The 27,186-nt window shown below is 41.3% G+C and overlaps 1 protein-coding gene across 2 annotated transcripts in view; it reads left to right on the forward strand.

Annotated features, from left to right (window-relative positions):
* Positions 1-21,235, forward strand: part of LOC124013529 (chemokine-like protein TAFA-5) — a 179,525-nt gene extending 158,290 nt beyond the window's left edge. For both annotated transcript variants that reach the window (XM_046327832.1, XM_046327833.1), the window contains exons 4-5: positions 12,545-12,721; positions 18,306-21,235. In XM_046327832.1, the coding sequence (XP_046183788.1) occupies positions 12,545-12,553 (9 nt within the window). In that variant the 3' untranslated portion in view covers positions 12,554-12,721; positions 18,306-21,235. The remainder of the gene's footprint in view (positions 1-12,544; positions 12,722-18,305) is intronic.
* The last annotated feature ends 5,951 nt before the right edge of the window (positions 21,236-27,186 follow it).

Below are 27,186 nucleotides of genomic sequence, written 5' to 3' on the forward strand. Positions count from 1 at the left end.
TGTCTATGTATTGCCCTGTCGTGTCGTGTTTCCCTCAGATGCTGCGTGGTGAGCAGGTGTCCGAGTCTGCTAGGTTCAAGTGCCTTCCCGAGGCAACCTGCAGTTCTTGATCAAGTCTCCAGTCTGTTCTCGTCTTTACGAGTAGTATTATGCCTTTTGTTTTGTAAAGTTTCTTTACTGGATTAAAAACTCTGTTTTCGCCAAGTCGCTTTTGGGTCCTCATTCACCTGCATAACAAATACTGCCCCTATATCTCTAACAGGTTTTAAACTGGAACAACCATTTCAGTAAGGGGTGCAAAAGTTCAATGATTGGATTAATTTAGAAAACAATTATTTATCTTTGTGTAGCGTAACATTGAATCAATCAATCACTCAATGTGCATGATAAAACACAAATATTAAAAACAATTCCAAAAATATATTCCTGCATTAAAGCATGCTGTGAAAAAAGTTCATTTGTTATCATATCTTTCAAAAATGTAGTTGTGTGAATTTTCATTTAGTTTTGAGTCAGTTACACATAAGCTATTTAAGTAGTAATTTCATTGACTTTGAGTACTACTTACTAGAAGTATTTGAGTTAAAAATTCTTGTGGTTTACAGTGGACCTTATTTTTGGATCACGAAAAACCTTATGACCACTAGTTGATGAATGGTATTGTTGTTTCTTCATCATTAACATATTTTGAAGCATGCCTTGTAAGAGGCTACATTTGTTACACCCATGAGTGAGAGTGCTGCACAATTGAACTAATACGTGGTAGTAAGTAGTGCACTAACAACTAAATGTGTGTAGGGGACAGATTGGAAATGGCAGCAAGCTGCAAACCTTCAACGGTTGGGTATTTTCTATGCCCTTGGCCTGTTTTGCTCTGTTGTCACTGCAAGTTTGGAAGCCTTTGTTAAGGCCTCTAGAAGTGCAAGTTATTCATACATATTTTACATATTGTGTGTATATATTTGATATTCTGTAATATGAAAACACATTACCTAGCAGCCAACATGCTTGCACCAATCCCATGCAGTTACAGTAAAATACAAACCCTGTCTTCCCTCAATGAATTTCATTTATTAATAAATTCCTTTAGCTGGCATATCTGCTGCAAGTATAATGCTGTAATTTACAGGGGAAAGTTTTACAGTGCACCCACCCACCGTTGCTTCCCTCTCTCCTAGTGTTGCAAACTCTCCTGCCTCCACCCTGCCTTCCACTCATTTGTAATGAAATATTGTTAATTTGGGCACATTCGTTACGCAGCATTCTCTCCCCAATTGGACCCCCCACCGCAATTTGTGAACTCTGACCAGCATAGGACACATCATTAATGTATGTGTCATATTTAAGTCATCAGCTAACTCAAACTTGTTTAATCCTTCTCCTGAAGAGATGCGCTGAGTCACGCCGATGCAGTGTCTCAGATCCATGTAGCATTTTCAAAATTAAATTAAATCCAAAATTAAATCCAATTGATGCAGTTCATTATCGAGTCTCTCTCTTGCTCAACATCGCAAGTTGAGCCCCACAAACCTCTTATATCATTGCATACTGTAGACATTACATTTCAGTCATTTAACAGACGCTCTTATCCAGAGCGACTTAAAGCCAATGTATGGTTAATTTGAGTATGTGGTTGGAGGCTCCATATAGAGGGTGTGACACAATTGACATGATTGGTTGACGTTAGGTGTAGGCGGGAAGTCCTGTATAAACACAAACTCACTTCTTTGACTATTTCCTTCACAACAGCTCTGCGCTCGCCACTGCAAAGTGCAAAAAGTATGAATACCCAGACTTCTGCAGAAGCCGTATGAGCAGAAATGCTGCACGGCCAATGCAGAAGTCGGATTGACCATGCAGCACCTTTTACAGTCAGAATCACTTTTTTTGTTGTATTTTTTACCTTTATTTAGCCTCTTAAATGTAAAGTCCCCATATTTGGGGACCCTATTAGTTTGTTTTATTAAATTCAGTCGGGTAATAGAATCAGTAGAAGTGTGTCTGCGGAAAGCTGAGTATCTTGGCTATTGACATGTGCCTTAAAATCTTTGGTGTGATTTATTACCATATATGGGCATACGAATGTATAAGGGCAGGTCGAGCCGATGACCTAATTTCAAGGCTTCTACCTACATTCCGGTTAGCGTCTTGAAGCATAAGCGAAATAAACACGGAATAAAATGATACACACCGAAAGCCGGGACCCCACAGACCATGAGGATGTCTTATTTGTCTGCCTGTAACCTACCGTTATTGACCACCAGCCCCGAGGATAAAAATATTTATTTTACACAACGTTTTCACCGAACAGCAAACATCTTACAAGGTAAGCTTCGATAAGGCTGTGTTTGAGCTATAGCTACATGCGGGGTATGAAATTAATCTTTACGTTTGTAGGAAGAAATCCAGCCTATTGGCAATGTTATCTGATGATGTATGACTTAATGGCAACATCGAATGTCCACGGAGGGACTTTTATATATATATATATATATATATATATATATATATATATATATATATATATATATATTATTATAAATCTACTGATGTCTTGCCACGGTTCTCTTACATGTATACAGCCAAAAGATGCAAGTTTTTGGGTGGATACATCAAACCAATACAGGAAGTACATGTGGGAACACAAGTGTATATATAAATAATATACAAAGGACAATTGGGCTAGGGGGTACAATATCACATTACACAAGGACCTTAAGGGACATATATACACTTATAATTTTTTTGTTAGTAGAGTATTTATTTGTCCTAATTTAGTTAAATTTATTTTGGTATGGTAAGAAAATGTGGTGTTGTTTGTAAATGTACATTGAAATTTAGCCTAAAGACTATTGAAATTAATTACACAAAATTGTTTCAGCGTCTTTCTATCGTAGGTTAAGAATGCAAGCAGTACATCTTTCCACAATAGTGTGGAATCTTAATAAATTATAAATCTACTGATGTCTTGCCACGGTTCTCTTACATGAATACAATTCCAAAAAAGATGCAACACAGTTTTTGGGTGGTCATGTAACGGCTTTCTTCGTTTGTCGAAAGAGAGTCGGACCGAAATGCAGCGTGGTGGTTACTCATGACTTTAATGAAACGTCATTTCCACTGGCCGGGCTGAGAATGGGGCACAGCTATCTGGGAGGCTGATTGCTGTTCCAGAACTTTGAGGAGATGATTCGGGTTTTTGAGTTCAGTTTTTGGTGGGGAGGCCATGCTAAAGTGACACATGAAATAACTATACAAATACAAGAACAACAAACGGATCGTGAAACCTAATTACAGCCTATCTGGTGAAACTACACAGAGACAGGAACAATCACCCACGAAATACACAGAGAAACCCCGGCTACCTAAATACGGTTCCCAATCAGAGACAACGAGAATCACCTGACTCTGATTGAGAACCGCCTCAGGCAGCCAAGCCTGTACAACACCACTACTCAGCCGCAATCCCAAATACTACAAACCCCAATACGAAAATACAATATATAAACCCATGTCACACACTGGCCTGACCAAATATATAACGAAAACACAAAATACAATGACCAAGGCGTGACAGGTCATTACAAAAGGTACAATGTGAGTTCATGTTTTACCTAAACTTCTTCATATGGTGGTTGGCAGGATAATATTTATGAACAATTTTAAAGGAGTGACTATATCTTTGCGCATCAAAAGTATGATGTTGCGTGCTTACAGGCATCCATTACACAGGGGACTGGTTACTATGGCAGCTTGACAGTATTGTAGCCAATAAGATAAGTTTTCCAGGGATATGCAGTTGACCAGCATTGGACAAAGCAAGGCCTATAACTTTTATGTGTAATGGCAACTATTTTTACCTGGCTCAGAGACGAGACTCACCTAGCACACTACATTACATTGAGAACAGATTGCATCACTGTAATGCCATTGTTTTAGCATTAAAGATGGCTTCTAAAGGGGGTGAAAACTAAGAATATCGAACAGGAAGCTAAAAAGAAGGCAGCAATGAATAAGTATACCGACATAGAAACTTTGAATAAAATACTGGTCGGACTCGGATCAGGGGAGCGATTTGGACAAGGAGGATTGACTCAGCAGACAAAGATTGCTTTCTAGAAGGATTGGATCCACTTTTAGATCTCTAAGTAAATTATTTTCATGACATTTCTATTCACCACAGAGTGGAGTATGCAGATGATGATGTTTCAGAGCCCCCCAGCAAGCACCCCCGCCAGTCAAGATCCTCACCCCCACCTGCTATGTCAATCACCCAGTCTGATTGTTCTACATCCACTTTTCAAATACCTCTTGAAAAAGAAAATAGGGACTTATGGCACCATTCGTCCTAACAGAATTGGTTTCACCAATACCAAGGTAAACGAGATGACGAAGACAGCAGAGAGAGGGACCATATGTTGGATCAGGACTAACAAGCTGCATTTTGTGAAATTGAAGGACACTAGGGAGTTATTCATGCTCACCACACAGCATAAGGCATTCAATAACAACCATGTCTCAAGGAGGGTGAAAAAGGAACAATGTCCCCATTTCTGTGAAGGACTACAATGCCAGCATTGGGGGTGTCGACCTATCTGATGCTCTGATAGGCTACTACCGTGTCCTCCACAAGACCAGGAAGAGGTATACTTTTATTTACCACTTTGTGGGCATTGCTAGAGTAAATGATTTCATTCTCCACAAGCAGATGGCCAAAGCAAAAGGTCAAAACCCTTTCTCCCAGTGGGCCTTCAGAGAGTAGCTGGTGTTGGAAATGGCTGAATTAGGGGCCCAAAGCAACCTCACAACCATCATAAGACTCAAGGTGAGCGCCACTATCCCACACGCATGCCAAAAGACAAAAGAACTGCAAGCATTGCACAAAATATGGGAGGGGGTGAAATGACAGAACTTAAGTCCGAAATACCTGTTCGCTTTTTGTTTCCTGGCAGAGAGGGACTGCTTCTAAGACTATCACGACATGCACAAGCTACGGTCAAAGTGAAATCTAAGCGAGCCCTATACCCCCTCGTAACTAACTCCCTTCTACTGTTACCTGCATATGAAATCCTTAACCTTGATGATTGACCTCAACCATTTATTATCTGAGAAAAAACAGGTATATCTATCACACAAAGAATTCCCAGAGCTATACGTCTGTTGTGTATGACAGATGTGAGGTATAGAGAGAAGGTTGGGTGGGTCTATTTCGACCCGAGTTAGAAGACGGTTTGTCATCCTGTGTCGACGGTCGGCACCGAGAGGCTGAGAGATGATAGGTATTCATGGCTGCTCCATATTGTACATCAAACGGACGGTCAGAGGCCGTAGTTGGCTAGGGACGAGCTGTCTGTGTGAATTGACGCATTTGCTAGGTGTATGTGTGTTTGTGTGGGTGCGTGTTTGCCTGCCTACGTTCCTGCCTACCCGTGCTGGTTGTGAACATGGACAGACAAGGCACTGGGACTTTTGACAAAGCTTACAGTACATAGTGACTCAATTCCATTGAGACCTGGTTAAAACAGACTTTTCTTCAAATCTCCTTGATGCATAATCTTTGCTGGGCTTGACACTTGTGACCTATTATGATATTTCCTGAGGATTGATCAGAAATACAGGGTAGACATTGTGTTAATGTTGTAAATAACTATTGTAGCTGGAAACGGCAGATTTTTTTTATGGAATATCTACATAGGTGTACTGAGGCCCATTATCAGCTACCATCACCCTGTGTTCCAATGGCACGTTGTGTTAGCTAATCCAAGTTTATAATTTTAAAAGGCTAATTGATCATTAGAAAACCATTTTGCAATTATGTTAGAACAGCTGAACACTGTTGTGCTGATTAAGGAAGCAAACAAACTGGCCTTCTTTAGACTAGTTGAGTATCTGGGGCATCAGAATTTGTGGGTTCGATTACAGGCTCAAAATGGCCAGAAACAAAGAACTTTCTTCTGAAACTCATCAGCCTATTCTTGTTCTGAGAAATGAAGGCTATTCCATGCGAGAAATGGCAAGAAACTGCAGATCTTGTACAACGCTGTGTACTACTCCCTTCACAGAACAGCGCAAACTGTCACTAACCAGAATAGAAAGAGAAGTGGGAGGCCCCGGTGCACAACTGAGCAAGAGGACAAGCACATAAGTGTATAGTTTGAGAAACAGACTCCTCACAAGTCCTCAACTGGCAGATTCATTAAATAGTACCCGTAAAACACCAGTCTCAACGTCAACAGTGAAGAGGCGACTCCAGGATGCTGGCCTTCTAGGCAGAGTTGCAAGGATAAAGCCACATCTCAAACTGGCCAATAAAAGTAAAAGATTAAGATGGGCAAAATAACACAGACACTGGACACAGGAAGATTGGAAAAAGTGTTATGGACAAACAAATCAATGTTTCAGGTGTTTGGATCACAAAGAAGAACATTTGAAAAAATGAAAATATGCTGGAGGAGTGCTTGATGTCATCTCTCAAGCATGGTGGAGGCAATGTGATGGTCTGGGGTTGCTTTGGTGGTGGTAACGTGGGAGATTTGTACAGGGTAAAAAGGACCTTGAAGAAGGAAGGCTATCACTCTATTTTGCAACGCCATGCCATACCCTGTGGACAGCGCTTAATTGTAACCAATTTCAACAAGACAATGACCCAAAGCACAGTTCCAAACTATGCAATAACTATTTAGGGAAAATGCAATCAGCTGGTATTCTGTCTATAATGGAGTGGCCAGCACAGTCACCGTATCTCAACCCTATTGAGCTATTGTGGGAGCAGCTTGACCGTATGGTGCCCATCAAGCCAATCCAATTTGTGGGAGGTGCTTCAGGAAGCATGGAGTGAAATCTCTTCAGATTACCTCAACAAATTGACAACTAGAATGCCAAAGGTCTACAAGGCTGTAATTGCTACAAATGGAGCATTATTTGACCAAAGCAAAGTTTGAAGGACGCAATAATTATTTCAATTAAATATAATTATTTATAACCTTGTCAACATCTTGACTATATTTCTTATTCATTTTGCAACTCATTTCATGTACAGTTGAGTTCAGAAGTTTACAAACACTTAGGTTGGAGTCATTAAAACTCATTTTTCAACCACTCCACAAATGTATTTTTGACAAACTATAGTTTTGGCAAGTCAGTGAGGACATCTACGTTTTGCACAGCAAAGCTAATTTTTCTAACAATTGTTTTCAGACAGATTATTTCACATATAATTCACCGTATCACAATTCCAGTGGTTCAGACGTTTACATGCACTAAGTTGACTGTGCCTTTAAACGCTTGGAAAATTCCAGAATATTATGCCATGGGTTTAGAATTTGAGTCAATTGGAAGTGTACCTGTGGATCTATTTCAAGGTCTACCTTCAAACTCATTGCCTCTTTACTTGACATCATGGGAAAATCAAAAGAAATCAGCCAAGACCTCAGAAAACGTTTTTTAGACCTCCACAAGTCTGGTTCATCCTTGGGAGCAAATTACAAATGCCTGAAGATACTACGTTCATCTGTACAAATAGTACGCAAGTATAAACACCATGGGACCACACAGCCATCATACTGCTCATGAAAGAGATGTGTTCTCTCTCCTAGAGATTAACGTACTTGGGTGCGAATAGTGCAAATCAATCACAGAACAACAGCAACGGATCTTGTGAAGATGCTGGAGGAAACAGGTACAAAGGTCTCTGTATCCACAGTAAAATGAGTCCTACATCGACATAACCTGAAAGGCTGCTCAGCAAGGAAGAAGCCGTTGCTCCAAAACCGCCATAAAAAAATCCAGTCTGGTTTGCAACTGCACATGGGGACAAAGATCGTACTTTTTGGAGAAATGTCCTCTGGTCTGATGAAATGAAAATAGAACTGTTTGGCCATAATGACCATTGTTATGTTTGGAGTAAAAAGGTGGAGGCTTGCAAGCTGAAAAACAACTGTGAAGCACAGTGGTGGCAGCATCATGTTGTGAGGGTGCTTTGCTGCAGGAGGGACTGGTGCACTTCACAAAATAGATGGCATCATGAGGTTGGAAAATTATGTGTATATGTTGAAGCAACATCTCAAGACATCAGCTTGATTGCAAATGGGTCTTCCAAATGGACAATGACCCCAAGCATATTTCCAAAATGTGGCAAAATGGCTAAAAAGACAACAAAGTCAAGGTATTGGAGTGGCCATCACAAAACCCTGACCTCAATCCCATAAAAAAATGTGACCATAGAAAATGTGTGGTCAGAACTGAAAAGGCGTGTGTGAACAAGGAGGCCTTACAAACCTGTCTCAGTTACACCAGCTCTGTCAGGAGGAATGGGCCATAATTCACCCAACTTATTGTGGGAAGCTTGTGGAAGGCTACCCGAAACATTTGACCCAAGTTAAACAGTATAAAGGCAATGCTACCAAATACTAATTGAGGTTATGTAAACTTCTGATCCACTGGGAATGTGATGAAAGAAATTAAAGCTGAAATAAATCATTCTCTCTGCTATTGTTCTGACATTTCACATTCTTAACACAAAATGGTGATCCTAACTGATCTGAGACAGGGAATGTTTACTAGGTTTAAATGTCAGGAATTGTGAAAACTTAGTTTAAATGTATTTGGCTAAGGTGTACGTAAACTTCCGATTTCAACCATATGTTTTCATGGAAAATGAGGACATTTCTAAGTGACCCCAAACGTTTGAATGGTAGTGTACATTCAAGTCATTTTTCAATTTGGATCACATCAAGTTGTGGCCATTGTCTTTCATGGTTCTGGACGCTGTTACGTTTGTGAGAAGGCTGAGGTTTAAGATATTTTTGTTCTATGGAGGGGTGATGCAAAACAGCTCCAGGCGTTCCATTCTTTTCTTAACTCCTGTTCTGAGCATCTGAGATTTACTATGCAATCTGATACACATCAAATCAGTTTTCTTGATCTTGTGTGAAGAAAATGTTCTATACACTGATCGTAACAGTTTGTTGGGGGCTGATAGTTGTCACCCACTTCCCTTGAAAAACAGTTTGGCCTACAGCCAATTTTGTAAAAAAAAACATCAGATTTCGACAGAGATCTGAGACACAAAGAAAATTCAAGGAGTGGTCAGATTGTCAAAAATGTGTCATGTTTTGTCATAGATTGTCATGTCTTGTCCCTGTGCTTCCTCTTCTATTCGTTTCCCCCTGCTGGTCTTATTAGGTTCTTTCCCTCTCTCTATCCCTCTCTCTCCCCCTCCCTCCCTCCTCTCTCTCTCTCTCTCTCTCTCTATCGTTCCGTTCCTGCTCCCAGCTGTTCCTCATTCTCCTAACTACCTCATTTACTCTTTCACACCTGTCCCCTATTTTGCCCTCTGATTAAGTCCCTATTTCTCTCTCTGTTTTCGCTTCTGTCCTTGTCGGATCCTTGTTTGCTGTACTGTGTTTTTGTTCCGTCCTGTCGTGTTTTTGCCTTCATCAGATGCTGCGTGTGAGCAGGTGTCTCTGTCAGCTACGGCCTGCACCTACCCGAAGCGACCTGCTGTCTGTGGTCGTTTCTCCTGTCCTTCCCCTCTACAGACGAGAGGATTTCTGTTATGGATTCGGGATTTGTCGTTTTCTGTTGTGGACTTGAATAAACTCTGTTTCTGTTAAGTCGCTTTTGGGTCCTCACTTCACCTGCATAACAAAATGGTCAGATTAATACTGCCATTGAGTAAATTTCAAACAAAACGAGACATAACCTTTTTCAAGATCAGTCTCGCAAAAAGAAGCATTCTTGCATTCTAACTACCCGCTATTCAAAGTGCTCTGAACAAATTAAGGGAATCCTTCACAAATATTGGCACATTCTAAGATCCGATGATAGTATCGGTAATGTGTTTTCTGACCTTCCATTGGTCGTATTCTTGCTGGGCAGAAACCTCAGAGATCAATTGGTAAACTCTGATTTACCACCCCAAAATATCCCTGCACAATGTGTATTTGCGCCCCTACTGGATGGAAACTACAAGTGTAATGACTGTGCTCAATGCAATGGCACTTATAAATGTAGATCCTTCAAACACCGCCAAACAGGGAAACAGATCCCAATCAAAGGTGTTATCACGTGCTCCACTAATGCAGTTATTTGCCCTTGTAGTAAAAAATATGTGGGTAAAATAAACCAGTCGTAGCACCATTAGGTTGAAAAACCAGTTGCAGCCCACGTTTTGGAAGCAAACCACTCGATTTCATCTCAACGTTATATTGGCATCGAACATGTCACCCTCCCTAGGAGAGGGGGTGACCTCGACAATTTTTTGTTAAAACGAGAGGCTGCCTGGATCTTTAATTTAAAGACCCTTGCTTCCTTCGGTCTCAACATAGACTTTGATCTGAAGCCATTCTTGTGATTTTGTGATTTTGCTGTTGTTAATGTTTGTAGGCTTATCTAGCTAAATTGTATCTATGATCATACGCTATCCATTTATGTTTTTTGTATGCTATCTTAATATATGAGAATTAACTAATGATATCAGGCCACACCCGGCCATGATTACAGACACCTGTGTGTCTTTTGACACTATATAAATTAGTCACCCCGCAGTGTTTGTCATTATACCCTGATGAAGACAGCTTGTCTGTCGAAACGATGGACGTAACATTTTTGCATATGAGCTCCTATAGTGTGTTCGGCTCTATTTTTTTAAAAGTGTTCCACTCCGCTAGCCAGCACCTCACCTAAATAGGTGTGCGTTTCTTTCGCCTCTGGATTATGAGGTTTTTAAAAGAACATTTAATCTTGGCAGGAAGTGATATATGCATGAACTTGCATTCTCCTGGTGGAAAACCGCCTTCCCAAGAGAAATATCATCTTCGGAACACCATGCAGTGGTTCTTGAGGTGAATATAACAGCGCAGTATACAGTATATCCAAGCCCTGCACATTAATGTTTACACATCCTCAGCTAAAATATATGCCTCAAAGCTCTACCAAAACACTCACTTGTTATAGAACTCATTTCTCAAAGATTGATTCAGACTTTAAGTTCCATTTAGAACTAAACATTAACTCAAAATAAATGAGCGAGGCTTGTCTCAATTGAACCATCTGACTCAGTGAAAACAATTTAACACAACAAACACACACACACACTTTCCTTTTTCGGCCTAAACGGCCCTTGCTACTTCTCGTCTTCACACTATGTGTGGAGGGCTAGCCACACGCGCACACACTGACATGTATTTGTACGTTTTATGTGGACCTCAGGAAGAGTAATAATCCTAATAAACTAAAACACACACACACAAACTGATTATACCAAACATAGTGGGGTAGCCTCTTAAGTGGCGGATTATGAATTTAATCAGTGAATCCATTAGCTCACTCCTGATTGGGGTATTTAGCTACAGAATAGAGAGTGGTGTCGGAGGCATCCACTGAGAGAAAGCCTGTGATTATGCACCACACTGTAATCAAGGCTGTTTCACAGCAGCAGACATGGTGTGGAGGAGTTGCTAATCAAGGAAGTGAAGGAGTCCGTGTGTTTGGACTGAGAAGATTGTGAGGAAAAGGTGATCCCACAGTCTCTTTTTTTCTCCCAGTCGCGACACAGCCGGAGATTGAATCCGGGACTGTAGTGATGCCTCTCAAGAGGCCTGATCCCACGGTCTTAATGGAGTTTGGGAGTGTTACCTCTTGGTGTTGTGTGTGTGTGTGTGTGTGTGTGGTCCTCACAAGGAAAGTAAAACAAGGAAAGAATGTGTGACATTTCTCCGGGCCTCACAAGGGAAAATAATTTTTTAGGGTTACAATGAGAATTAGGGTTAAGGGTTAGGTTTAGGAGTTAGGTTTAGTTTTATGGTTAGCGTTTTGGGTTTAGAGTTAGGGTTAAGGGTTAGGTTAGGGAAAATATGATTTTAAATGGGAATACATTTTTTTGGTTTATATATGCACACACTACCCTCTTAGAAAAGTGCTCTCTTTTTTCTAAGAGTGTATTTGTACTGTATGACTGTTGAACAGTGTGTAACAAATCCCTTGGATTTGGATCATCCATAGTCCCAGTCCTAGCTAACTCATTAGAGAGGCTGTTTAGTTCTGTGGGTACTGGAGGGATTCCCGGTGGTGTGGTGCAGGGTTTGATACGATACAGCCTGCCTTGCCTTGCTGTGTAATTGATCCCTTTGGGCCCAGCTGGTACTACAGAACACACACACATGGCTGGCATGCCGTGCAGAACACATCCAGTTGAGGCTTTAACAGAATCACCGCGGAGAGGACAGATGCTCCAACTGCCATGCAAACAGACTCAGCCGCTGCAAACCATTAGCCACCACTGCCAAGCCTTCCTCCCTAGTCTGAGACTGCCATGCACACTTCAAACCATTGGCTAAAAAGAGACACATACACTCTCTCTCTCTCACACACACACACACACACATCACCACCTCCATTTTGCAAAGTATTTTATGGTTTGAAAATTTGTAGAGAGATCTCACGTTGATTTTTGTGTTACTGTATTAATATTTACGATAGCTGCACGGTAGCATATTGCTCTAATTCTATTGGTCAATTGTTGTAACCTCTGATTTCCCTCCAGGCTCTATGACGTGACTGGAGTCCCTGTGGATCCTCCATTCCTCTGACAGTACCATGGCAGAGGAGAGCATTGATGACCCTGACAGACAGCCTCAGCCCACACCACCAATCACCACCACCGGTCCATGAACACGAACAACCAATTCTAAACCATACTGGGCATTATCCACAAAGCAAGGTACAGAATGAATCCATCAAAACATAATAGGAATGCAAACATCCAACCTAACCGATGTTGTTTTTATGATTCTGGCAGAGTAATATTCTTGCAGCATGATGTTGACAAGTGTGCACGAAGATACACTGGTAATAATATGATATTGTATATTAGTGTTGCAATTCTATTTCTATGGAAGTGTAGAAACTCCACGCCTTGAGCTCAAAGGCCCCCAGAGTCAGTTTTGCAACAACAAAAAATCCATAAGGAAGAGTTCCTTGAGTTCTGTACCATTATATTGACATGCCTTTAATGTTGTTTTTAAAGTATCACACCCATTACAGAGCCTTGTATCCACACAGAGGATTGAACGATACACCACACACGCACACACACAGCAGCTTCATTACATAGTAACCGTAAAACACCTGTCTCAACGTCAACAGTGAAGAGGCGACTCCGGGATGCTGTCATTCTAGGCAGAGTTGCATAGAAAAAGCCATATCTCAGACTGGCCAATTCAAATAAAATATTAAGAAGGGCAAAAGAACACAGACACTGGACAGAGGACCTCTGCCTAGAAGGCCAGCATGCCTGAGTTGCCTCTTCACTGTTGACGTTGAGGTTGGTGTTTTGCAGCTACTATGTAATGAAGCTGCCAGTTGAGGACTTGGGAGGGGTCTGTTTCTCAAACTAAACACTCTAATGTACTTGTCCTCTTGCTCAGTTGTACACCGGGGCCTCCCACTCCTCATTCTTTTCTGGTTAGAGTCAGTTTGTGCTGTTCTGTGAAGGGAGTAGTACACAGTGTTGTACGAGATCTTCAGTTTCTTGCCATTTCTCACATGGAATAGCCTTCATTTCTCAGAACAAGAATAGACTGATGTTTCAGAAGAAAGTTCTTTGTTTCTGGCCATTTTGAGCCTGTAATCGAACCCACAAATTCTGATCCTCCAGATACTCAACTAGTCTAAAGAAGTCCAGTTTTATTGCTTCTTCAATCAGCACAGCAGTTTTCAGCTGTGCGAACATAATTGCAAAATGGTTTTCTAATGATAAATTAGCCTTTAAAAATGATAACCTTGGATTATCTAACACATCGTGCCATTGGAACATTGGAGTGATGGTTGCTGATAATGGGCCTCAGTACCCTATGTAGATATTCCATAAAATAATCAGCTGTTTCCAGCTAAAATAGTGATTTACAACATTAACAATGTCTACACTGTAAAAAAAAGTCATTTTCAAAAACAAGGACATTTCTATGTGAACCCAAACTTTTGAATGGTAGGCCTTATTTTGAGTCCAAGCCTTACCCTAACACAGTGGCCTGAAACTCATATCTTACAGTCCAGAATCAGACCTTGCAAGTAAGTTTGCAAAATTATGAGATTTTCTAAAAATCATGGTTGAAGGATTTCCTTTTATTCCCTCCCATTTCCAGGAATGTTCACAACCCGGGATTTCTCGAAAGATGAGGAAATTTACGAGAATTTTGCAATCCTACCTTCAAGTCACGTTATACTGGCTTGCAGAGATTTGTAATTGTTATTGGAATCCAGCAAACATTAGGATATCCAACAGATGGAATTGTTATTAATCTGTAACCTGCATTCATAATAACTGTCAGGGTTAGAAACAGGGTGAGGAGACTGACTACAGTGTCTTCAGAAAGTATTAATACACCTTGACTTATTCCACATTTTGATGTTTTACAGCCTGACTTCAAAATTTCCTAGAAGTTCTGTCACAGCCCAACAAATTATTATTTTAGTGGATTTAATAAAAAAAAAAAGTTTTTTAATATATTTAACATTTTCCTCCCCTTTTTCTCCCCAATTGGTAGTTATTCTTGTCCCATCGCTACAACTCCCGTACGGACTCAGTAGAGGCGAAGGTCAAGAGCTGTGTGTCCTCCGAAACACAACCCCGCCAAACTGCACTGTATCTTGACACAATGCACGCTTAAACTGGAAGCCAGCCGCACCAATTTGTAGGAGAAAACACTGTACATCTGGAGACCGTGTCAGCGTGCAAGCCACAGGAGTTGCTAGAGCACGATGGGACAAGGACACCCTGGCCGGCCAAACCATTACCTAACTTGGATGACGCTGGGCCAATTGTGCATTGCCTCATGGATCTACCGGTTACGACAGGCTACGACACAGCCCTGTATTGAACCAGGATCTGTAGTAACACAGCTGGTAGACCACTACGCCACTTGGGAGGCCCCTAGTGGCGCAACATTTGTGCCGTGAGAATGCAACACCTCTTCACTTTATTGACAATAGCACATCTCCATTGATGTTCTTGTTTTGGGTCACCCTGAAAGTTGGGCAGCTAAAGCAGAATATATCTGTTTAGCCAACAGGATTGCTTTTAGTATTCTCCTAAGCATCAGAAATCTGTTCTTGAAGATACAGTATTAGATTAAGAAATAACATTTTCTATGTCAACCTATTCAATAATCATGATGTGCCTATACATATTATTTACAGGTCAGAATTGCCCATATTACATTGCCACATTGATGGCCAGTTTCCAGGTTTATAGAGATCAGATTTGTGTGCAAGTTTTACAGTACTATATTTTACCACAACCAGTGTGAGAAAGGGGAGCTAACACAGACAGACTCACTGCCTGTGGTCTATTTAAAGTCATTTGCATTAAAATTCTCCTGAGATATCACAGCGATACCTTGCCACTTACTGTATTAGGCTGCCGTTAGAGGTCGACCGATTGTGATTTTTCAAAGCCGATACGATTACTGGAGGACCAAAAAAAGCCGATATTGATTAATCGTCCGAATGTATTTATTCCTGTAAAAAAAAATCTAATAATGACAATTACAACAATACTGATTGAACAATGAACACTTTGATTTGAATTTAATATAATCCATAAATAAAATGACTTTTGTCTCATATAAATAATGAAACATGTTCAATTTGGTTTAAATAAGGCAAAAACAGTGTTGGAGAAGAAAGTACATTTACATTTAAGTCATTTAGCAGACGCTCTTATCCAGAGCGACTTACAAATTGGTGCATTCACCTTATGACATCCAGTGGGACAGTCACTTAACAATAGTGCATCTAAAACTTAGGGGGGGTGGGGTGAGAGGGATTACTTAACCTATCCTAGGTATTCCTTAAAGAGGTGGGGTTTCAGGTGTCTCCGGAAGGTGGTGATTGACTTCGCTGTCCTGGCGTCGTGAGGGAGTTTGTTCCACCAAGTAAAAGTGCCATGTAAAAAAGCTAATGTTTAAGTTCCTTGCTCAGAACATGAGAACATATGAAAGCTGGTGGTTCCTTTAAACATGAGACTTCAATATTCCCAGTTAAGAAGTTTTAGGTTGTAGTTATTATAGGAATTATGACACGACAACTATTTCTCTCTATACCATTTTTATATTTCATATACCTTTGACTATTGTATGTTCTATTAGGCACTTTAGTATTGCCAGCCTAATCTCGGGGTTTGAAGTCATAAACAGCGCTGTGCATTGCTAAGAGCTGCTGGCAAACGCAGTAAAGTGCTGCTTGAATGAATGCTTACGAGCATGCTGCTGCCTACCACTGCTCAGTCACTCCTCTATCAAATATCAAATCATAGACTTAATTATAATAAGCACACAAAAAAACGAGTGTTTGGTCATTAATATGGTAAAATCTGGAAACTATCTTTTCGAAAACAAAAAGTTTATTCTTTCAGTGAAATACGGAACCGTTCCTTATTTTATCGAATGGGTGATAACCCTAAGTCTACATATTGCTGTTACATTGCACAACATTCAATGTTATGTCATAATTATGTCAAATTATGGAAAATTAATTATTAAAATTAATTAGGAAGAAATGGTCTTCACACAGTTCGCAATGAGCCAGACGGCCCAAACTACCCAGACACTGCTTGCACTGAACGCAAGAGAAGTGACACAATTTCCCCTAGTTAATATTGCCTGCTAACATGCATTTCTTTCAACTAAATATGTAGGTTTAAAAAAAATATACTTCTGTGTGTTGATTTTATGAAAGGCGTTGATGTTTATGATTAGGTACATTTGTGCAACGATTGTGCTTTTTCGCGAATGTGCTTTTGTTAAATCATCACCCGTTTGGCGAAGTTGAAGTAGGCTGTGATTCGATGATAAAATTAACGGGCACCGCTTTGATTATATGCAATGCAGGACAAGCTAGTTAACCTACTAATATCATTAACCATGTGTAGTTTGATTGTTTTTTTATAAGATAAGTTTAATACTAGCTAGCAATTTACCTTGGCTCCTTGCAGCCACAAGGTCCTTTTGATGCTGCATTCGCCACAGGTGGTCAGCCTGCCACGCAGTCTCCTTGTGAATTGCAATGTAATCGGCCATAGTCGGCATCCAAATCGCAGATTACCGATCGTTATGAAAATTTGAAATCGGCCCTAATTAAGCAGATTAATTGGTTGACCTCTAGCTGCCATGTTTTTTCCATTACCCTGTGTTGAATGAGTGGATGGATTGATTAATTAATTAATTAATGAGTGATCAATTGAACGAACAAACGAATCAACAAATGAATACTTAATTTCCATGTCATACCACCACTTTTTCTGCCTATTCCATCCACTGTGTTACTGTAATTCAGTCTCAGTGTAATCTCTGCCACTAGAGGGCAGCGTGGCTGTCACTGCCATAATAACGCTGCAGCAGTTCAGAATCTCTAATGGCGCTAATTGCCAGGTTGGCTGGTGCTGCACTGGTCGTATTAGTGGGAGACATGCCCCTCTTCTTAGCCCATTCCCTCCATACCGTCTCCCCTGCAGCCACTGACTACACTACACTGTGACATTATCCTATTAAATGATGCAGGTTCATTTAGTTGCTGATTGCTCTGTTCCTGGTGTTTTTATCCCCAGATTTCCCCAGTTTTAATCTAACACCTGCCCCCTTTCTTGGGAATTTGCACTCTGTGTAATTTTCAAGAGTTCATTACTATAAATTAAGCTGCCCCGGCAATCTTCGAAGGCATCAATGCCTTTATCAAGTTGGCTGGAAACCACACATAGGCCAGATGGCGTGATGATGAACTACACTTTATTTTTTCTCCAGATTTCTTCCGTAAGGCTGATTAGATGTTTTACAGTTCTGCACTGCACTACTTGTTTTGTTATTGGGTTTAATGCCCCAGCAGAATTCACAATATTTGGATGCCAGAGTAACCTGTTGTTGACAGTGATTAGCATGGGACTGTCTAATTTCTCCATAACTTCCTATCAGAGTTGTAGACATTTTAAGACGTTCCACATACAGTATCTATTAGGGAAATAATTGAGTGAAAGTACAATATTCATCTAGGGACAATCATTGCGGAGTAGGTTGATGTTGACCCTAACAACTAGTCCAAGGTATTCTTCACCCCCTTCAATGTCAACATTGAGATTTGACATTTGGAAATCTAATCCTAGATCTGTTTGTGGTTATGGCCTTGGCAACTACTACTACAAGCATTGGTTTCTTTAGCATGTTTTGAAGTTTTAGCAACGTAGCATTTTTTGTCATTAGCTAGCATTGATTATCCTGTACTCTGACAGAACTTGTGTTCTCATTGATCCGCAGGTCTCTTAAACACAGTCAACCATGGCCAATACTGGAGGGTTTGAGGGAACTTTGGGGAAGTCGAGAGCGAGGTCTCATCTTTGACTCTGGGGAAGTTTCCTTGTGCCCTGACTCCTAGCTCTACCCGTCTACGGCTCTGACCAACCAATGACCATCCGCTGTAGATAACCCACTGTCTGTCATTGGATCAACATGTCCCGTCTGCCTGCTCCTATTACTGTCCGTCTGCTTTGTAAATGAGCAGAATCTTCTAGTGCCAAGGAGGTCAGGTGTCCAGCGGGGCCTTGTCCAGAGAGGGAGAGAGTGGTAACTATGGAGCCATTTTGGATCGACTACTGTACTGTTCAGCTAATGTCTGCTAATTTTCAGTGGACAGAGGACTCCCACTACTTCAACCTCACCTGCTTCTGTTAGACTGTAATGGGACAGTTACGTTTCCCTAAGAACAAGGATTATTGTGAACCAGGCCCTCTCTGAAGTGTCTGACCTAGCGCCAGACTATGGACTGGACCAAACGTTGGACTGAATCTATCCAGACTATGGACCAGACTGGACCAGATCCTACTGCTTGCCTTGTGCTCTGCTGTGAATAGAACTTCTGCTGGAGTAGTACAACTTTGGCACTCTTCATATTTTTATAGACCAAAGAGGAAAAAATAACAGTTCATTGTAAGACTAGATGGACCAGATTGGGAAAGAGAAATGGATACTTGTTTTTCTTGCTACACCACAATGACTGCCCACATAGCTGTAGATGTTGGGCTTTATGTCATTTTGAACATAGACTATAGTCTAGTGGGACACGTATACAATCAAAGGAGTTACCTTTAAAAACGTTTTTTTTCTCTGACTAAACCCACCACTGTATTTTGAAACTGAAGATATAGGTAAACATATGTGTATAAAAAAATCTGATTTGCATTTTTCATTAGCTACAAATTGGGATAGGTTGCAATAAGCATGGTTGGTAAAACGGTAAAAGAGTAAAACTACTGATCATCATTGAGGCAAAAAAGAGAATATTGAAACTGTCATTTCTGATTGCGGCTGTTGGGCGGGGGAAAGGCAAATTTCATTAAATGTATTTTGAAAGGCATAAAGCGTATATATTTAACAGTTTTATATGTTGTACCTTTGTAGAGAACCTTATTCGACATGAATAATGTGGTCACAAAAATGGCCGCCATAAGAACATGAAAAACAAGCTCTCTGACGCTGGTTTGTCCTGCTCTCTTTCTGTTCTCATGACAAGAAACTTCTCTCCTCATACCTCTAATCTCCCAATCTATCAATCACGGATAAAGGAAAGAAATGCACTTGAGTTCACTCAGAATGTTTTAAATATTTAATGATAATATTTTACAGATGTTTGTGAGAGTCTTGCTGTGTATGGTTTTAATGTGGTTAACAACTGACACAGCATATACAATCTGACTGAACCCTCAATGCTGTTTCCCTTTATCTGCAATTGATTGAATTCCGGCATGAGAGTCACTATCTATCAAAAACATGAAAAATTACATTACAACATGAATTGAGCTTAATCACAGACAGAGATTTTGTCACTTTAGTCAATGAGCAGCCTTTGGAACCTGATGATGGCTGAAGTATTGCATTGTAAAAGGTTTGGAATACTGACTAATTTCTCCATAATGTCACATTTTATTTTTGTGCTTGTGTTTGTCGCACAATGCTGATCCCCAGTCCCGAGTGACGAAAATGATGAGACGTGAAGAAGGGAGGCATTGCGGGAAAAGCTTTAGAATACTTTACATACTTTTTTATCATTAAATATTTTAAGAATAAATACATGAAATAACCATCACTAGCTAATACAGACACTTTGATATTCAAAGTCATCCAATTTATTCAAGTAAGATTGATCATATCTTATTTTGTATTACGTTTATTTAATTGTTCTGTCCTATATGCCAAAAACTGACAGCCTGAAATAGTTTTTTTCTTCTAGACCATATACTTTACAGTGTCTAATTGTCAACATGTAAGTTCCTCATACATATCTAATAGGTAAACACCTGATATACATAAGTAAACCAAATCAAATTATTTATAGACAGTCTCGCTGGGATTTGATTACAATAACATATGAATATGAATGTATTGATGCAGAGTTGATGAAGGCATTTGCTCAGAGTGACAATTAGGACTGAAATAATAGAAGTTGACTGACTCAATATGTGTATGCTGCTGGCTGTATCTATTATGGTGGAAGGGATTCCACAATTATACAAGAATATACAGTACATATGCAGAATAGTACACCTGGTCAATATTTAATGACCTTCAAGATTATGATGTTGAATAACTTACAAAGGGTTACCCTGTAAAGGGCTATGGATCTAATGCAAGTGAAAACACATCAAAAGAGATATCAGTTCCCTGGACAGCACCACATAACCAGACACCCGCTACATTAGATGGTGCTGTCCATGGGGCTCTGATTCCATGAAAGACACAAATCCAAGCCTTCATAGAGGCTTCAAAGGTCTTGTGTTTTGCTCTGAGTGAAGGCCTACACCTTCCAGATTAACCCCCAACTTGTCCGGATTCACTTCGGTTCAGATCCAGATGCTGAACTTCTCTTATCCACACTTGGCTCTCTGCTGTTCCGTCCAACTGACTGACTTTCATTAACTGACTGACTGGGACCAGTCCGACTAGCTGGCTGACTGACTGACGTTCCTTCCTAATCCTAACTGACTGGATCAGCCTGTTCCACCAACACCAGCTGGAGATTATTAATACAGTTGTTGTTGACAAAGAAGTTTTCTAAAGATGCAAATGAGAAGTGACTTTCCTGAAAGAGAGAGAGAGAGAGAGTGTGTGTGTGTGTGTGTGTGTGTGTGTGTGTGTGTGTGTGTGTGTGTGTGTGTGTGTGTGTGTGTGTGTGTGTGTGTGTGTGTGTGTGTGTGTGTGTGTGTGTGTGTGTGTGTGTGTGTGTGTGTGTGTGTGTGTGTGTGTGTGTGTGTGTGTGTGTGTAGCCTGTTATTGTCAAGACGGTTATAAATATTTAATTACATCTGATTGAATTTCAATAATCTCTCCCGTATCCTTGAGGTTCCGTGGGATGTTTGGAGGAGTCGTGTCTCATAACAGTTTTAATTTGATTAGAGCAAAGTACAATGAGGAGTTTCTCCTAGAGCTATATGGTACGTGTAGGTACAAAAGAGAGCTTGTGATAATGTCTTTCCCATGGAGAAAGAGGCAAAGTGGGTGACATACAACTTGGAGAATGTTACTGTGGGTGTATATCTGTCTGTGTAAAACTCTTTCTCTCTTTCCTATACAGTAGCATGCGAAAATATTCATCCCCCCTTGGAATTTTTCCTATTTTGTTGCCTTACAAACTGGAATTAAAATGAATTTTTGGAAGGGTTTGTATCATTTGATTTACACAACATGCTTACCACTTTGAAGATGCATTTTTTTTTAAATTGTGAAACAAATGAGAAATAAGACAAAAAACAGAACTTGAAATGCATAACTATTCACCCTCCCAAAGTCAACACTTTGTAGAGCCACATTTTTCAGCAATTACAGCTTCACGTATCTTGGGGTATGTTTCTATAAGCTTGGCACATCTAGCCACTAGGATTTTTGCCCATTCTTCAAGGCAAAACTGCTCCAGCTGGATCGGTTCTGCTAGTTTACAGCAACTTTAAGTCATACCACAGATTCTCAATTGGATTGAGGTCTGGGCTTTGACCAGGCCATTCCAAGACATTTCAATGTTTCCCCTTAAAACACTCAAGTGTGGCTTTAGCAGTATGCTAAAGTGTGTGTGAGCAAGGATGCCAACAAACCTGTCACAGTTACACCAGCTCTGTCAGGAGCAATGGGCCAAATTCACCCAACTTATTGTGGTGAAGCTTGCGGAAGGCTGCCCAAAACGTTTGACACAAGTTAAACAATTTAAAGACCATACTACCAAATACTAATTGAGTGTATGTACACTTCTGACCCACTGGGAATGTGATAAAAGAATAAATAAAAGCTGAAATCAATTATTCTCTCTTCTATTATTCTGACATTTCACATTTTTAAATAAAGTGGTGATCCTAACTGACCTAAGACAGGGAATTTGTACTAGGATTAAGTGTCAGGAATTGTGAAAACTGAGTTTAAACGTATTTTGCTAAGGTAAACTTCCAACTTCAACTGTATATATTTATATTTATATATAGTTTTTCTATAATTATGTGAGTTCTGAAAGTAATTGGTTTCACAGAAAAGAGGGTAAATACATATGCACGCACCACCTCACCAATTTTGTCACATCCTGACCATAGTTTGCTTTGTATGTTTCTATGTTTTGTTTGGTCAGGGTGGGCATCTGAGTGGGCATTCTATGTTGGATGTCTAGTTTGTCTGTTTCTGTGTTTGGGCCTGATATGGTTCTCAATCAGAGGTAGGTGTTAGTCATTTGTCTCTGATTGGGAACCATATTTAGATAGCCTGTTGTGTGGGGTTTTGTGGGTGGTTGTTTCCTGCCTTTGTGTTTGTTGCATCAGATAGGGCTGTTTCGGTTTTGCCACGTTTATTATTTTGTATTATGTTCATGTTGAGTTTTATTATTAAAAAAACATGAACTATAACCATGCTGCGTTTTGGTCCGCCTCTCCTTCCCAGGAAGAAAACCGTTACAGAACCACCCACCACAACAGGACCAAGCGGCGTGGTGACGGGCAGCGGAAGCAGGAGCAGCGCAAGGAGGAATGGACATGGGATGATGTATTGGACGGCAAGGGTTGCTACACATGGGAGGAGATCCTGGCTGGAAAGGATCGCCTTCTATGGGAACAGGTGGAGGCAGTTCGGAGAGCAGAGGCAGCCGGAGAGAGGAGCCGGCGATATGAGGGAAAACACGGCTGGCAAGGAAGCCCGAGGGGCAGCCCCAAAAATGTATTGGGGGGGCGGTACACAGGAAGTATGGCGAAGCCAGGTAGGAGACCTGAGCCAACTTCCTGTGCTTACCGGAGGGCGAGAGAGACCGGGCAGGCACCATGTTATGCTGTGGAGCACACGGTGTCCCCAGTGCGGGTGCATAGCCCAGTGCGGGACATACCAGCTCCTCGAATCGGCCGAGCTAGAGTGGGCATCGAGCCAAGTGCCATGAAGCCGGCTCTACGCATCTGGTCTCCAGTGCATCTCCTTGGGCCGGCGTACATGGCACCAGCTTTGTGCATGGTGTTCCCGGTTCGCCTGCACAGCCCAGTGCGGGCTATTCCACCTCGCCGCACTGGCAGGGCGACCGGGAGCATTCAACCAGGTAAGGATGGGCAGGCTCGGTGCTCAAGAGCTCCAGTGCGCCTGCACGGTCCGGTCTATCCAGTACCACCTCCATGCATCAGCCCTCCGGTGGCAGCTCCCCGCACTCGCCCTGAGGTGTCCTCGGCCCAGTACCACTAGTGCCGGCACCACACACCAGGCCTACAGTGCGCCTCGTCTGTCCAGCGCTGCGAGAGCCTTTCTCCTCTCCAGCGCTGCCGGAGTCTCCCGCCCTTCCAGCGCTGCCGCCAGTGCCAGAGTTTCTGCCCCTCAGTCCAGAGGCGCCAGAGCCTTCCTCCTCTCCAGTGCTGCCGGAGTCTCCAGTCTGCCCAGCGCCGCCTGAGCTACCCGCCTGCCCAGCGCCATGAACTATAACCACGCTGCATTTTTGTCTGCCTCTCCTTCCCAGGAAGAAAACCGTTACAAATTTAGACTATTTTGTGTATGTCCATTACATGAAATCCAAATAAAAATCTATTTAATTACAGGTTGTAATGCAACAAAATAGGAAAAACTCCAAGGAGGATTAATACTTTTGCAAAGCACTGTAGCTCTATGGTGATGTGTGTATCATATATGCATTTCCCAATCCTGTTGTTCCGTTTGTATTTGTACAGTGCCTTCAGAAAGTATTCATACCCCTTGACTTTTTCCACATTTGGTAACATTACAGCCTTATTCTAAAATGTATTAAATACATAAAAATTACAAAGTGGAAACCTATAAAACAACGTATTTACGTAAGTATTCAGCCCATTCGCTATGAGATTCTAAATTGTGCTCAGGTGCATCCTATTTCCATCGATGTTTCTACAACTTGATTGGAGTCCACCTGTGGTAAATTCAATTGATTGGACATGAGTTGGAAAGGTACACACCTGTCTATATAAGGTCCCACAGTTGACGGTGAATGTCAGAGCAAAAACCAAGCCATGAAGTCGAAGGAATTGTCTGTAGAGCTCAGAGACATGATTGTGTCGAGGCACAGATCTGGGGAAGGGTACCAAAACATTTCTGCAGCATTGAAGGTCCCCAAGAAAATGGTGGCCATCATTCTTACATGGCAGATGTTTGGAATCACCAAGACTCTTTCTAGAGCTAGCCGTCCGGCCAAACTGCGCAATCGGGGGAGAAGGGCCTTGGTCAGGGAGGTGACCAAGAACCTGATGGTCACTCTGACAGAGCTCTAGAGTTCCACTGTGGAGATGGAAAAACCTTCCAGAAGGACAACCATCTCTGCAGCACTTCACCAATCAGGCCTTTATGGTAGAGTGGCCAGACAGAAGCCACTACTCAGTAAAAGGCATATGACAGCCCACTTTGAGTTTGCCAAAAGGCATTTAAAGACTCTCAGACCATGAGAAACAAGAATCTCTGAAACCAAGATTGAACTTGTCAAGGCTGGTGGAAACCTGTCACCATCCCTACGGTGAAGCATGGTGGTGGCAGCATCTTGCTGTGGGGATGTTTTTCAGCCACAGGAACTGGGAGACTAGTCAGGATCGAGGCAAAATGAGTACATAGAGATCCTTGATAAAAACCTGCTCCAGAGCGCTCAGGACCTCAGACTGGGGCGAAGGTTCAACTTTCAACAGGACAACGACCCTAAGCACACAGCCAAGACAATGCAGGAGTGACTTTGTGACAAGTCTCTGAATGTCCTTGAGTGGCCCAGCCAGAGCCAGGACTTGAACCCGATCAAACATCTCTGGAGAGACCTGAAAATTGTTGTGCAGCAACACTCCCCATCCAACCAGAAAGAGCTTGAGAGGATCTACAGAGAATGGAAGAAACTCCCCAAATATATATGTGCCAAGTTTGTAGCGTCATACCCAAGAAGACTCGATGCTGTAATTGCTGCCAACGGTGCTTCAACAAAGTGCTGAGTAAATGGTCTGATAACTTATGTTAAATGTGATATTTGTTCAAAAAACAATTGGGCCCCAAAAAAATACAACTGTTTTTGCTTTGTCATTATGGGGTATTGTGTGTAGATTGATGAGGGAAAAGCGATTTAAGCAATTTTAGAATACACTAACGTAACAAAATGTGGAAAAAGCCAAGGGGTCTGAATACTTTCCAATTGCACTGTACATGTGTGTATGTGTTTCCTTGCATGTGTGAGTGTTGACGGTGATGGTATGCCTTCGACTTACCAGTTACCGTCCTGAGGCACAGTGTTGTGTTTGTCATTAAGCTGCATCTACAGAGGAGAGAGACAGAGCAGACAGCCTGTCTCTGCTTTAATAACCAACACTAAACTCACAGGGAAGACTCCTTCTCCCTTCACAAAATTCTCTGCAGTCCGCTGCAATACCAATAATGCACCAATGGCACAAAATACGAACTGCTGTAATGGATAACATTTAAGTGCTAATTCACATATGATAATATAAGTCTTTGTTTACAATATAAATCTAATGAAGTGCAACCAGCGCTTTTCGAAAGGGGATCAATAAGCAATATGGCTTGCGCAATATTTTCTAGCCATAAAAATGTTGTGTGTTTTCTGAGCACTGGGTCCAATGATCTGTCAAAGTTAGATACAGTGAGAGACTAAACATTTCCTCAGCTCCTGACTGATACACCAGGGATGTACTGTAGGAGGAGAGCAGAGCTAAGCAGTTGTATGATGTGATTCTATTGACTGCCTTTTACATTTCGATCTTTGCAAAGATAGCTGAGAGTTGGACTGTGAATCGGAATGTCTGTTTTCCTTAACCAGAATGGAATTTGTAACAAATCTAAACATTTTGCAATAGAGCTGTTCAACCCAAATGTTAATATTGGTTTAAAAGCCAGCCTCTGTCTAAACAAACACCTCTTATCATCGTACCCGTTGCCTGGTCTTGTACAGTATCCCACCACATCTGTGCTTAGTGCTCCAGGCCAGTGCTATCCTCTTGACTCTTGATCAAGGCTCTCTGGCTCTCCTCTCCAACCCAAGGAAGAAGAAGACATGCCGGTGTTAGCTGAGCTTTCAGGCTGCATTAAACACCATTAACAGTCTGCATTAACTTCTTTGAGATAGGGGGCACTCTTTTAATTTTTGGATAAATAACGTTCCCGTTTTAAACAAGATTTTTTGTCACGAAAAGATGCTCGACTATGCATGGAATTGACAGCTTTGGAAAGAAAAAACTCTGACGTTTCCAAAACTGCAAAGATATTATTATATCTGTGAGTGCCCAAAAACTAATGCTACAGACGAAACCAAGATGAAGTTTCATACAGGAAATGCCCCAGATACTGAAAGCGCTGTGTTCCAATGTCTCCTTATATGGCTGTGAATGCGCCAGGAATGAGCCTGCCCTTTCTGTTATTTCCCCAATGTGTCTGCAGCATTGTGACGTATTTGTAGGGATATCATTGGAAGATTGACCATAAGAGACTACATTTACCAGGTGTCCGCCCGGTGTCCTGCGTCAAAATTATTGTGTAATCCCCAGGTCCATGCGCGTTCCATTTCTTCACAGAGGAGAAAGTCAACTGCCACAAAGAAGAATTTATTATCAATAGATACGTGAAAAACACCTTGAGGATTGATTCTAAACAACGTTTGCCATGTTTCTGTCGATATTATGGAGTTAAT

This window comes from Oncorhynchus gorbuscha, linkage group LG25 (assembly GCF_021184085.1).
Source record: "Oncorhynchus gorbuscha isolate QuinsamMale2020 ecotype Even-year linkage group LG25, OgorEven_v1.0, whole genome shotgun sequence".
Taxonomy (NCBI): domain Eukaryota; kingdom Metazoa; phylum Chordata; class Actinopteri; order Salmoniformes; family Salmonidae; genus Oncorhynchus; species Oncorhynchus gorbuscha.